The 14,223-nt window shown below is 37.5% G+C and overlaps 6 protein-coding genes across 6 annotated transcripts; 2 read left to right on the top strand and 4 right to left on the bottom strand. All coding sequences in view use genetic code 12, as the record gives it.

Moving 5' to 3' along the window:
* Positions 1 to 79: 79 nt before the first annotated feature.
* On the bottom strand, positions 80 to 541 carry COX4 (cytochrome c oxidase subunit IV; the record flags this gene model as incomplete). The annotated part of the gene is made up of 1 exon (XM_051812956.1): positions 80 to 541. The coding sequence occupies one exon, from the start codon at positions 539 to 541 to the stop codon at positions 80 to 82; it is 462 nt and encodes a 153-aa protein (XP_051673415.1).
* A 1,623-nt stretch (positions 542 to 2,164) lies between these two features.
* RPS26A (40S ribosomal protein eS26) lies at positions 2,165 to 2,524 on the top strand (the record flags this gene model as incomplete). The annotated part of the gene is made up of 1 exon (XM_051812955.1): positions 2,165 to 2,524. One exon carries the CDS (start codon positions 2,165 to 2,167, stop codon positions 2,522 to 2,524), a length of 360 nt encoding a protein of 119 aa, XP_051673414.1.
* Positions 2,525 to 3,628: 1,104 nt separating this feature from the next.
* CDC55 (protein phosphatase 2A regulatory subunit) lies at positions 3,629 to 5,185 on the top strand (the record flags this gene model as incomplete). Its single annotated transcript, XM_051812954.1, has 1 exon — positions 3,629 to 5,185. One exon carries the CDS (start codon positions 3,629 to 3,631, stop codon positions 5,183 to 5,185), a length of 1,557 nt encoding a protein of 518 aa, XP_051673413.1.
* A 211-nt stretch (positions 5,186 to 5,396) lies between these two features.
* Positions 5,397 to 5,789, bottom strand: COX13 (cytochrome c oxidase subunit VIa; the record flags this gene model as incomplete). Its single annotated transcript, XM_051812953.1, has 1 exon — positions 5,397 to 5,789. One exon carries the CDS (start codon positions 5,787 to 5,789, stop codon positions 5,397 to 5,399), a length of 393 nt encoding a protein of 130 aa, XP_051673412.1.
* A 352-nt stretch (positions 5,790 to 6,141) lies between these two features.
* CANMA_001025 (uncharacterized protein) lies at positions 6,142 to 8,676 on the bottom strand (the record flags this gene model as incomplete). Its single annotated transcript, XM_051812952.1, has 1 exon — positions 6,142 to 8,676. One exon carries the CDS (start codon positions 8,674 to 8,676, stop codon positions 6,142 to 6,144), a length of 2,535 nt encoding a protein of 844 aa, XP_051673411.1.
* A 1,617-nt stretch (positions 8,677 to 10,293) lies between these two features.
* Positions 10,294 to 12,963, bottom strand: CANMA_001024 (uncharacterized protein; the record flags this gene model as incomplete). Its single annotated transcript, XM_051812951.1, has 1 exon — positions 10,294 to 12,963. The coding sequence occupies one exon, from the start codon at positions 12,961 to 12,963 to the stop codon at positions 10,294 to 10,296; it is 2,670 nt and encodes an 889-aa protein (XP_051673410.1).
* Positions 12,964 to 14,223: the final 1,260 nt, after the last annotated feature.

The following is a 14,223-nucleotide window of genomic DNA, read 5'->3' as shown; positions in this document are numbered from 1 at the left end:
CAACGATTAAAAAATCTTTAAATACCCAAAGTCCCTGCTTCTGCATTCTTCAGTACTACTTTCCTTTCTCTCCACTGCTTTAATGAGCCATACCTGGTTCACCCAAGTATTTGGTCTTTAAAACAGTTCCACAGTGCCAACATCTCGATGGTTTACCTTCTTCGACCTTCATCCAGTATGGTTTGTGGGCTTCTTCTGCAGTACCTTTACATCCAACGTATCTGTATCCAATATAAGTTGGTACCAAGAATGGGTCTGCCATGGTACCTTTACCTTCAGTGATTGGCATTTCCATGTCAAACACATCGACACCTTCTCTCTTACCTAAAAGTTCCAATCTCTGTAAACCAGTAGATTGGTCCCAATCTGTTGGAATAGTACCTGGCTTGGCACCAGGACCGATCAAGGAGGAAGGGCCGGTGACTTCAGCCAAATCTTGAGCAGTTTTAACTTCAGTGGTTTGAGGAGCCTTGTTGGCTAAAATTCTAGTCGAAGATAAGAATCTTCTTTGACTAGCAATTCTTAATGAACGTGAAAGCATTGTGGTGCTAGAATTACAAGTTAGTACAATTAATTCAAGTTTGGAAAATTGAAGCGCAATTGGTTCAGATAAGTTTCAAGTAAGTTGCTAGTTTCCTATTTACAAACGCCTGATAAGCTACATCGCACTGAACATAGCTCTAATGGTGCAAATACTCCAATCATTGAGGATGCTAAATTTCCGGGGCTTAAGTCCCATTTTCCTTGAATTTTCTTGTAGTACATTTGTCCATCTCCTTTGATGCTGTAGTGTCTGTTCACCAATTGGATGCTTCCATACACAAACGGTCTTTCAACATACTGTATTGTTCCCTATATGATGAAAATATGATGACTTGTGGTAATCAAAATAATATATATATAATGATAAAGTAGGGGTGGTGAGTAGAGTATAGCTTTGGTTTGGTTTTAGATCGGGATTGATGTTTGATATATATTTAACTCTTCTTACGCCGCGAAATCACCTCATAAATTTTGTCGGTTTGTTTTTCTGTCGCATTCTCTAATTTAATTGGTAAACTTTTCATTGGTTGTAGTTCGAAGAAACAAAAAAAAAGAAATGAAAATACGCGACATATGACAGTATATGACAACAATGTTTGATGCATAACCATGAAGAATTTATGAGAGTAAGCTTCAAGATAAACTACGGCAGCATTGTCAATAATGACCGTATCTGAGGAACCGGTTATACAAGTATGCCTGTGTGAAGCCTGTACTACTGTCAATAAGAGACGAAGGTTGTTAAAGTTTCAAGGCAGACTCATGCCCTCGAACTTTCACAACCACACTCTCTTCCTTGTGTTCTATCATAAATTGATTCATACATGAATGTTTATTGTTTCGTAAGACTTGTATAATCCCCTGGGATTCTCTAATCAACCGACAAGTTAATTCCCAATTGATCCAATGTTGGCAGTAAAAAAAAATAGATAAGAAAATCGTGCTAGGGCTACAGCCCGTAACTGTTACTTAATTGATGCTACCTCATTCTTTTATAAACAAAATACAAGAAAAGTTACCCGCAGGAAAAAAGATTGTTGTTGCACAAAAGCTTTACACTTTTACACTAATAGTAGTGTATTTTGCCCACACTCCCACTATAGTCTCTCTCTCTCTGTCTCCCGCTCGCTCACACAGTTCCTTCTCTTACTAATAAAATTTTTCATACAATTTGATTTTTCAAACTTGAACCTTTTCTCTTGTTTTTTGATACAACAAACCAAGAAGTATGTTTCGACTATAATATATTCAAAGATGCAATGATATGGTCAAGTTCCTTGAATTATAGACATTAGGAGAATAGAATCAGTGCATTCCCATGGAGCAAGTTGGGTAAATAGTGGGGCAAACCGTATTTGAGTGGGTGTTGTACTTTTGCGTGGCCACTGAGATTCAAACCGCAACTAAAGTGTATTACAGAAGAAGCCAAATTAATTCAATTTGCATACCACACACTCATTATGAATCAAGTCACTCCCCCTAGTCAAAATGGAACCTTTTCCTAGTGTAGGTTTACAACATAGTTATTGACGAAATATTTTCCTCTCCAAATGGGAACAACTCCTGTTATTGCATCAATCGGAGAATTCGTAATACTAACAGTACCCCTTTTATAGCAAACATGCCAAAAAAGAGAGCTTCCAACGGTAGAAACAAGAAAGGTAGAGGTCACGTCAAGCCAGTCAGATGTTTGAACTGTGCTAAGTGTGTACCAAAAGACAAAGCTATCAAGAGAGTAACAATCAGAAACATGGTTGAGGCTGCTGCTGTTAGAGATTTGTCCGAAGCTTCTGTCTACCAAGAATACGCTATTCCAAAGTTGTACAACAAATTGCACTACTGTGTTTCATGCGCTATTCATGCTAGAATTGTCAGAGTCAGATCAAGAGCTGACAGAAGAATCAGAACTCCTCCACAAAGAAAGAGATTCACTTCTGACAGAAAAGTTTCACCACAAGATGCTGCTAAGAAAGCTAACTAATTTCATTTGATGTTTGCGTAGTGGCAGTATTCTAAATCACATATGTATGTATGTATAAATGTATACACAAATAAAGTTATCAGTCAATTGAAGTATTGTAGCAAATTATGTTGTAGAGTGTACTGCTGAGTTTCTGTTTGACTTGGAAATGGGACATCGTTTTGTATATTTTTTAATATTTCAACGATTTTGCTGCAAAATTTGTACAAATAAAGATGAGAGGCCAAGTCTTATGAAGTTCTTTTAAACTGCTTAAAATATAGCGATTTTATTCAACAAGCAACAAGCATAGAAAAGAGTTTAGACCTGTTTTAGTCACTAGTACCATCTTAAACGTGCTGAAAGTATCACTGAGTTCTCATTTTCGTGGTAATTCTCAGAATAGGTTTTAGAATCACACTAGGTGACTCGATACAAGCCCAAGAAGCAACTCAACAGTTCACAATAATGCTATCTAAATACACTCCTTGCCCTATTTTGGATTTTCGAACAAGAAGAGGCACGAATCTTACTGGCAGTTTTCAGTTTGGTAGATCAATACCGCCAAATGGCGACATTAAATTTACGAGACGTCTAAACGGTGTGAAACTTGACTCTAAGAAGGTATAATCCAAGACGACAATCGACAAGCACAGCCGTTTATAGTTAGTCTTACATCCCAGGCAATTGAAGACCATTCAAAGCATTTTTTTCTCGTCCTTCAGCGAGAGAGACAGAAAGAGACAATAAGCGCAGAGGGACGGCATCCCATACACATAGCGGAGACAGAAGGAAAGGAAAAAAAAAAAAAGGAAAAATTGGACGACACACTTTTTTGGCTTTTGCTGATCATTGTCAATTTATTTATCCACAATTCTACCACTTTTATAACCCACCTTAAAATTGACAAACATATACACATACACAAACACACAGGCATAGCTTAGCTATCTGCATCAATCACATTACAACCACTCACCATAATTAGTCTTCAATTACTTTAGCGTACATACGGCGCTTGACATTTTCTTTTTTGTTTTATTTTGTTTGTACATTGTCATCCACAAAATATCATAAAGATTTTACGCCCTTTTAGCAACAACAAACTAAAAACAATCAGCAATCATGACTCAGGATGAAACATGGAAATTCTCCCAATGCTTTGGAGATAAGGGAGATATAGAGAATATCACGGAAGCAGACATTATATCCACAGTTGAATTCGACAGCACCGGAGATTTCTTAGCAACTGGAGATAAGGGGGGACGAGTTGTGCTATTTGAAAGAAGTCACAATAAGAAGAAACAAAACTGCGAATACAAGTTTTTTACCGAGTTTCAGAGTCATGATGCCGAATTTGATTATTTGAAATCGTTGGAGATTGAAGAGACGATAAATAAAATTAAATGGTTGAAAAGTGGTACTGATGCATTGTATCTTTTATCAACCAATGACAAGACAATCAAGTTGTGGAAGATTCAAGAAAGGCAAATTAAATTGGTCTCGGCCAATAACCTTAATGGAATGAGCCATTATTCTAACGATGGTGGTGGCATATCAGCATTGAAATTGCCCCAATTGGAATTACACGATAAATTGATATCAGCACAACCTAAAAAGATTTATTCTAATGCCCATGCATATCATATAAACTCAATTTCTGTGAATTCTGACCAAGAGACATTTATAAGTGCCGATGATTTAAGAATAAATTTGTGGAACTTGGGCATAGCTGATCAATCATTCAATATTGTTGACATCAAGCCTACAAATATGGAGGAATTGACCGAAGTCATCACCAGTGCTAAATTCCATCCGACACAATGTAATTTGTTCATGTACAGTTCTTCAAAGGGAACGATAAAGTTGTCCGATATGAGATCGAATTCGTTATGTGACACCCATTCCAAGATTTTCGAAGAGTATTCCGACCCATCGTCACACAATTTCTTTACTGAGATCACCAGCTCTATCTCAGATGTTGAATTCAGTGCTAATGGCCGTTATATTGCTTCAAGAGATTATATGACGGTGAAAATTTGGGATTTGGCAATGGAGAGCAAACCAGTAAAGACAATCAATGTGCATGAACACTTAAGAGATCGGTTGTGTGATACTTATGAGAACGATTCTGTGTTTGATAAGTTTGAAGTACAATTTAGCGGTGATAGTAGATCTGTAATGACTGGCTCATACAACAACAAATTTATGATATATCCAAATGTGACTTCGGGAGATGATGGCAAGACATTCAAAGCATCGTCCAAACTGAAGAAGAAAAAGAGTAAAAGGGAACGTGCAGGTGGTGCCGATGATGATGCCGATGGAGATGAGGATGAAGAAGAAGATGACGATAACGAAGAAGAAGAAGCTGATAACGACGATGAGTTTGATCAATTGGACTCACCACCTAATAACAAGAACTCCCCCATTTCACAGTTGGAAGATGAGGATGACCAGGAAGAGATTATTTTACAAGCGGATAAATCTGCATTCAAGTCGAAAAAGACAGGCCATCATTCATCGAGAAGGAGAATGATGAGTGGAGGAGTGTCTAATCTTGGACGTGATTATGATGATATTGATTTCAAAAAGAACATCTTACATTTATCATGGCATCCAAAGGAGAATTCAGTGGCTATTGCAGCAACCAACAATTTATACATTTTTTCAACTCTATAGATAATTGAAACATACTGTGACGGAGAATAAATTACAAATGAGTAGCAAGCCAGTAGCCAAGACTCCACTGGAAACCTCTACATTTCTTCAACAATGCTTAAAATTCAATTTCAAACGAATATATAAACGTTAAATAAAAAAAACACATTGGCACTATCCTCTCAACTTAGGGGGTTAAAAATTCGGCATAAAAAGCTCTTTTCATACATGTTTAATCCTTTTGAACGTGTCTGTTAATATCAGAATTCCAAAACAAAGTCTTGTCTCCATCGCCCCAAAAGAATGGCTTCGATCTAATATTCTGATAATCATATTGTTGCGGCCACTCATCATCGCTCAAATGTCTAGTATGTTCACGATGATGAGCATGTTCCAATTCAACTTTTCCCACAGGGATAGCCGTTAACAAAATAGCAGGTAAAGCCACCAAGTAAGTCAATCTCTTCCAAGTATCGGTGATTTTTGCCGAATGGTGCACTTTGGTTTCGTACGATTGGATGAATTGGTCGCCTAATTTCTTGTTAGATTTGTAGGCGAGGTCATTCAAGTATTTGGATGGGGCGTAGTGGTGGGCCAATCTACGGAGGGTGATTTGTCTTGACATTGTGTTGGTAAGTGACAGTTTGGTTGTAGTTGTTAGCTGGTTAAGATGTTGGCTCGCACTTTTTTTTTCGTAACATTTTTTGTATTGATTCTATTGGGTGTAGTTCAAAAGTCGTGTAAAAAGAGAGAAGAAAAAAATCACCTTATTATTTTTTGTTTGCATGCTGTCGCAGTTTCGAAAAGGTTGCGAAAAGACAGACAAGCGACAAGTCAGAGTAGATTTCTGTGGCGCTATGACAGCAGCTTGGATAGGGTAAAGTACGTGTAACTGAAACATTTTGATTCCATTCTCTATACAAGATTAAGTCTACCTGAGCTTTAATCAATCCTACTCCTATAGCAACTCTTTTGCTCTATTTTGTAGCCCTTTTTGTTTTCTTTCTCCCTTTTTGCCCTTTATCTTCATTTTCCTCCTCCTTCTCTTTCTTTTCCGCCCAAAGCTCTTTTTTAAATTTCTCAACCATACCAGGATTCAATCGCTTCTGATAATCCGCTTCATTCTGTTGAATCTTGTCGTTTAACTTCTTCAACTCATCATTAAAATTATATCCCATTTCTGCATTTCTAACTTGATTCACAAAAAAATCCAATTGCAAACTGGCTTGTTTAGGCTCAGTCAATTTGGCATCAACATCAACATCACCAAACCCATAAATGCCAGCATTTTCTTTTAGAAATTTCCGTAATGACGACTTACTCGTTACGAGTTTGCGTAATTCCAACGTGTGCAACAATGTGATTTGATGAGTGGCAATAAAGTCACGCAACACTGGCTTATTTTGATATAAATATTCAATATACTCATCATCAGTCAATGTAACCGTTATTATATTGGCATCACCTTGCGTGATCCTCTGCATTCGACCTTGGCCATCATTTTTACCGCCATTGGTGACAAATCGTAACACTGAATTCTTATCGACCCAAATTCGCAATTTAGGCAAAAAGACATGGCCGGCAAAGAATGTACTTGAAGTTCCCTTGGCACGGTATTCGGCATGCAACATACCTTCAAAATCGTAAGGAACGTAACCAAACTCACCTTGGACCAAGTTCAATCGAAGCGGACTAATTTCTTGTAATTTTGAAAAATGGGCATTACGGCAATTGTAAATTTGCAAAAAATTATTCTTTTCAATGGGGTTGATCGAGTTGTCATTCTCTTTACTGGCGTATTTTGTCTTGGTTAAAAGAAAATTGTATCTTCGGGGAGTTGGCATATCTGAGATGGCCAAGCCCGTGATGTCAATATACAATCCAGTATCCATGTCAATGAACCTGGCATCAATATTGTTTTTTCCGTTTCCTCTTGATCTATGCGAAATAAACGTTGACGAGTCCAAAAAGTATCGTCCAAACCTTGTTTCTTGATTCAAGTCAGTACCAAAATCAAAAACAACAGTTTGATTAAATAATTGGGTAAATCTGTGTAAGTCCAGGATGGGCATCTGAACATCAATATCAGCATCCCATGGAAATTGCAACCCATTCCAATACCAAGAAAGTAATGATCCATGGGCGATCCAAGTATTTATATTGTACTGGTTTGTTAGTCTGAGAAATGCCTTGAGTAACCCATTAATGGATATGCCTTGCTTCGGCGTTCCATTGACTATCCCATTCATAAATCTCCAGTCATAATGACTCCCAAGAGCGAAATTTGCTTCCCTTCTCAAAATGTATGCTTCATTAAAATATTTCCATGGATCTTGCTCCCCAAGTGATGTTTTGAGTGCTTGAAGGTAATTCTGGTCAGTTTGGTTGAGCTGAGTTCTCAGTGACTCCAATGATGCAGCATTTTTGGCGCTTGAATCAATAAATTGCTCATGAGTGAGATGTTTCTCAGGAAATAGGTCCCCGCCAGTCTTTGTCAACTTGTTAGCCAATAAAGTAATTTCGTCTTTGACATTAATTTCACCCTGCTGATATATATTTGAGTCTTTTAATTTTGTATGTTGTGCTTGGTTGACATTCAACTGTAGTGATTTCTCTCCTGGTAATAGGAATGTAACTGTCAACGGTACTTGCATAAAGTCGTATAAATAAGATCGAGATAAGACTGGTCGCTTTGAACGCATATTCCTCCCAGCTGGATTGAATATATGGAACCCAGTGGTTAATGAAGGTAATGATTCTTGTTCGCGTTGTATTCTTTGGAAAGCTGTAATAATATCTGGAGTGTACCTTGCTTGCGCTTCAGGGTCTTTTAAAATTCTATCAATGTCATCATCACTCACACAATATGTCTCAGGTTTGAAAAAGTGTTCACGTTCATTCTTCTTTGGATTCCTAACGGTGGTGTCAAAGTATGAACAAGGCTCTTTTTCTGGATTGAATAGGTATTTCTCCAACGCTGACATGTCAACGTAGTCGGCCCAGTGAAAAGCAGGTATTGTTAACTTTTGCAGCAGCTGCTCCACCTCTTGACTATCAACATTAGCATTGATATACCTTAGCAACATGCCAAATGTATACCTAGGGTCATATTTCAGAAATGCTGGTATTTGTTCTTTCGGTGGGATGGTGATTATATTAAACGAGTCATCAGTAGTATATGTGGTTCCCTCCAATACTTGTTTTGTCACCTCAATCTGCTCTTTAGTTTTATCATCTATCCTCGCAGGTATATTTGTGCTGATGTCTTTTTGCTTCTGTATGTACTCAAGTACTGTAGTATCAAACTCAGTACCATTTCGTACAGACTCGTTTGTTAGTAGTAGTTGTTTTAGCTGTGGGATCGGTACATTATCAGCAATATATTGTTTGATAGGAGTGTCATGCACATAAGATGCGATAAAAATATGGATCACTAGAAGGATAAATAATAGCAAGACAGCTCTTGATCGCCTTATAGCCACTCGGCGGAGTATTGGGCCAACCTTATTCATGGTATTTTTGGGGATAGCAGGGAAGACGAAGAAGTAGATAGCTAGAACTGGTAAGTTGTCTGGAAGTAAAATGAGTGGTTGTAAAAGCGAAATCCGGCTTTAACGATATTCACGTAAAAAAAAAGTTGAAATTTGTTTGGTGAATGGTCGTGTGATTGCTATTTGAAAATCGAAGGAAATTGATCCGATTTTGTGTGATAGTTTCTTCTTCTCTGCCAAGAAAAAAATAGTAGCGAACGCAAAAGTAAGGGGAAAGCGTTTGGGTTCAAGGTTTGATAAGCAAAAAAGTTGAAAAGATCGAGAGAAATAGAAGCAAAATGATTTGGGTGGTCAGCGGGATTATCTGTTCTTCTTATAGAAAAGCTGTGCGTGTGTATATATACAAATTCTACTTAATAGAGTAATTATTGTTTTTATATATCTAAGCCTTGTTTAAATTCAAATGGAAAATAATATACAACAGATTTTCTTTTTCTTTTTCTTTTTCCAAATTTAAGTATGTGTTTTTTATTTTTTAATTCTTTATGTTTCAGTTATACCCTTATTCATCCCACCGCAGTGAGTTTGCTCAATAAATCTAAGGGGAAAAAGGAGGAATGTGATTTCTCTCATTCGTTTTGGTCTATTTGAGATTTTATACCAGTGATATCATATCTATTAAACACACACACACACACACACACACACACACACACACACGCACACACACACGCACACACAAAAGATAATATTTTTATGCTTATTTTTTTTTATTTCTTCTTCTTCTTCTTTTCATCAAAACAATTTCAAAAAAAACAAAGACAAAGAGTTAATGGATTTGTGTAATCAATGGGTGCAGGAACACCAAAGGGATAGAGGGGAAGGGGAAATCAATCGTGTGCATACACAAAATTTACACATAATACGCATACTCTGTAGTTGATCAAATTGATACAGTAGATATATACCCACATAAACAACAAAGTACTACTCCTATGTGAAGTGAAGGACAGCAAAACAGTTGCACATCACTATAGGAACAACCACCAGCGAGATGCGTGTGTATAAGATAAGAATGTTGAACAATCCACTTAGACAATACTATTACGTTCATAATTTCATCCTTCTTTTCCACTCGTAACTTCCCAAGTTCTAACTATGTGATTAATCTCTTACTCTTTGTTATCTTTAGTCAAATATACATCTTGCAATGATTTGCTGTGATTGCTTTAATTTTTTTGAATATTAACCAAGCCTTGTTTCTCGTTTCATTTTATGCCAGAATTCAAAAACTCCAACAAGTAGTTACTGTCTCTTCCTACCTCTTAAAGAAATTTGGCTGGCGGAGATAACGGAAAATTCAGTTGCATTTAAGTACCCAATAGGACTTAAGCGTTAATGCATGCAGCTAAGATCAGTAGAAGCGTGTCTCCATGGCCATCAGTGGTATTCGAAGATAAACGTTTGTACACTTATGTTAGATTAGACACATACCATTAGCTGTAATCTGCTAGTAAGGCAACACCTGTTCTTTGATAGAAAAGTACACAAGATTACTATTTATTGTCTATATGCAGATAAATGTAGTTTTATCACTCAACCCATCATCATCACTCGTACATTTCTTATCTTCCCTATTTAGGTCTCTCCCTGCGACTGTTTATCTTCAATTTCCTTTAACTTAGCTGCATTCTTCTTGTCTTGTTCCTCACGTACCTTCTCAGTTGCGGCATTCTTTTGTTTCTCCTTCTTCTCTACCGCTTCTGCTTTCTCCTTCTCCTCTACTTCTGCTTTCTCCTTCTCCTCTACCGCTTCTGCTTTCTCCTTCTCCTCTACCGCTTTTGCTTTCTTTTTCTCCTCTTCCGCCTTCTTCTTCTCGTCCTCTTCTACTTTCTTCCTTTCCTTCTCCTCTTGTACCTTTTTCCAATTTACTTCATGATCTTTAATAGCATGCATCATACTTTGTAATCCAACTTCAAAGCTATATCCACCATGAACGTGCCTTGTTTGATTAACAAAATAGTCCACATATAAAGAACACCTAGTCACTTCAGGATTGATGTATTCAACAGAACCCAGACCAAAAAGGCCCCAAGTCAGTTTAATATACAAATGCTTGGTTGATTCTCCTTTCATTAATTTTTGCACCTCCCAGTTATGCAACGATGTCATTTCACGCGTATTCAAAAATTCACGCAACACTGTACCTCCATAATACAAATATTCAATGTACTCTTTATCACTTAAATCAACACTAATCATCTCGGCATCACCTTCGCGAAAACTATCCAACCGATCTTCGCTTATTTTATTAGCTCTTAAAAACTCAACGATGGATTGTATGCTTGTCCATATGCGCAATTTAGGCAAATACACATAATTATTGTTGAATGTGCTGACAGTTCCCTTCAAACTATACTCATTCATCATAATCAGTTCAAAACTGCAAGGAATATACCCAAACTCGCCTTGGACCATAGTCAATCTAAGTGGATTAATTTGATTCATGGCCACAAATTGTTCTTTGCGGCAATTGTACACTTGTAAAAATGTATTCTTTTCCAATGCTGACATTGATTTCCCTTTATAAGCCCCATTCGATGATAATATTTCATAATATCGCAGTGGAGCCAACACATCGCTAACTGCCAATGCAGTAATGTCGATTTTCACACCAGTATCCAAATCAATAAACCTAGCATCGATAACATTATTGGTATTGCCTTTAGTCCTTTGTGAAATGAATGACGCCACATCTAAATAATATCGACCAAACCTTGTTTCCTGATCCATATCGAGACCGAAATCAACAACGACACTTTGGTTAAACATGCGTGTCAACCGATGCAAATCTTGTATTGGCATTTGTACACTAACATCAGGTTCCCAAGGAAAACGTAATCCGTTCCAGTACCAGCTCAACAAGGACCCATGAGACACCCAGGCTCGTATTCCAAAACGATTGGTCAATCGAAGAAACGCTTTCAAAGTACCACTATTTGCCAGTTGCAGTAGTGGTGTTTTGTTGATAATGTTGGTGAAAAACCGCCAATCATAGTTACTACCAAATCCAAACATTGGCTCTTCTTTGATGATGTTGGCTTCATGGAAATGTTTTGGTGCATTTTCTTCTTGTAATGAATACTTGAGGCCAGAGAGGTAATGTTGATCAGTTTGATTGAGCTGAGGCGATCCTTGCGCTTCCAATTTCATTACGACTTCTCTACTCATGTCGACAAAGTCCTCATGTTTGAGGTGAGTCTCAAATGGGAATGCATTTATCGGTTTAGATATTTTGCCAGCTAGCTTTGTAATCTCGTCTTTGATATTGATTTCGCCAACTTGTAACAAATCCGAATCGCGCAATTTTTTCCGGTGTCCTTGGTTATCTACATTAAAGTGAATAGCTTTGTCTCCTGGTAACAAAAATGTAAGGGTTAAAGGTGGCGGCATAAAATCGTAAAGATAAGACCGTGAAATAACTGGCCGCAAGCTCTTAGTGCTTCTACCAGTCCATCTATGTATATGGAAACCGGTACTCAAAGCTGGCGAATTTGCCAACTCTTGTTGAATACTCTTCATTGATTCAACTATATGCGCCGGATATTTCATTTGTTTAAGTGGGTTTTGCAACACACCCCCAATAGGATCACCATCATCAATACAATAATCATCAGGATCAAATAAATTCTCTCCCCTGTTTTTACCTTGGTTGGGGCTTCTAACATCAAACTGTTGACACGTTTGCTTCTCCGTTTTCAAGATATACTCTTCCAATGGTGACATATCGACATAATCAGCCCAATGGAACACAGGTATGGACAATTCTTGCTCGTGAGTTTGCTGCAGAAACTTATACTCTTCGTTGATATGTCTCAAAAGTAATCCAAATGTGAATCTGGGGTCGTATTTTTGAAACTGTGGTATTTCTTCCCTTGGTGGAACTATAATCAGGTTAAATGATGCATCGGTGGTGAAATTAGTTTCCCGTAAAACCTTTTGTGTTAACTCAAGCTTCAATTGAACTTTAGCGTCATTGGCTTGGCTAGCTCCACTCCCAAGCTCACTCTTTTGCTTTTCAATAAAGACAAGGAATTTCTCGTCAAACTCGGCAAGTTGTCTAGGACTCTCTTTGGTCATAAAATATTGTCTGAGTTGAGGTATGGGTACCCTCTCAACTAAATAATGCTTGATAGGAGGATGATGAATACCGAGTATAAACACTAGACCGATAATAAGGATAGCTAATGCTATCCCTCTGGACCGCCGGAATGAAGGACGACGAAAATACAGGCCAACACGGTGCATGACTCAATGAGTAATATTAGTGTCTCTACCAACGGGGAGAATAACAAGAGGAAAGACGTAGTTGAAGGAGTGTAATTATTAGGAAGAAGAAAATTGGGCAATTTTATACTAATACCATGAAAGACGTTGCATATGCAACCAGAAAACTTTAAATATTTAGCTGTAGCTGAGGACCACTACTCAAGAAACAATAAAAAATTTGAATTGCCTGTAGACTCTTTAGTTCACCTTACCAAGAGAGGGATACTGACTGCTCTTTCAAGCTTTCACTAAATTTTCTACTTAATCGGAAACTTATAATGGGTGAAGTTGCATTATTTCAAAATACTCATTCAGGTGAGGCTATCTAAAGAAAAGGCAGAGTAAATCAGCAACACAGTTTCAACATATTTAGCAAGGAATGCTTTTCAGATTACAACTATTGGCAGTTGAACTTTCTCCATTGGCTATTGGGCAGTATTGATTGATACCAGACCTGTAAACTTGTATTTGACAATGATTCAGATGGTAACTTGTTGAGTCTGTGTAGAAACTTTCAAACCTACGCCAAGAGATATACAACGTGTTCGTGTTAACTGTGAGCTTTACTTTCAATTTTAGCTTCGCATTTAAATAAAAGTCGTACCATATTTATATACTCTGCGAAAAAAAAAACCCCCATTGAACAACTGATGGAGGTTCCTTCTCTCCATTCGTAAAATCCTATGTGCTAGCATAAATCGTAGACACTGTTGCAGACTAGTGTATGGACAAAATCGCACACGAGTAAACTGCAAACGGGTATGCACAGCTCCTTAATTCTAAATTAAAAAGATGTTGAGGCACCTTTTTGTTGTTTCACTTTCATTGCAGCATATCGACCCACATTTCTAACATGGATGAAAAAGAGACAAGCGTTGTAGGTACCAACAAAAGCGTTTAATAGTAAAACTTCGTCGTGCTCGTATTAAAGCGATGTAAAACAAATGTGTCATTTCCATCTACTAAAAGAGGAATTAGCTTTTTGTGATCAAAATAATATGGAGGAAAACTTTTGCATTCCATCGTCGAGCATATCTGTTACCGAGTGGTAACAACTGAAAGCAGCATAAGGATTTGGCAAGAGCAATGAATGAATAAGGCTAGACTGTTGCTAGACCTGTCATTTATTTAAAATAAACCGTTAAGTCTTATTCCTACTGACGCTACTGCATTCCTTCATTAAAGTCAATTCTTTTATGCAACGCTCAGTCTACTTTTGCTTATGTGCATCACTGCAGT

Source organism: Candida margitis (assembly GCF_024628925.1).
Source record: "Candida margitis strain CBS 14175 chromosome Unknown scaffold20, whole genome shotgun sequence".
NCBI classification, from domain to species: domain Eukaryota; kingdom Fungi; phylum Ascomycota; class Pichiomycetes; order Serinales; family Debaryomycetaceae; genus Lodderomyces; species Lodderomyces margitis.
Note: the sequence above shows the minus strand (reverse complement) of the source record. Positions and strands in the feature narration are given on the sequence as shown.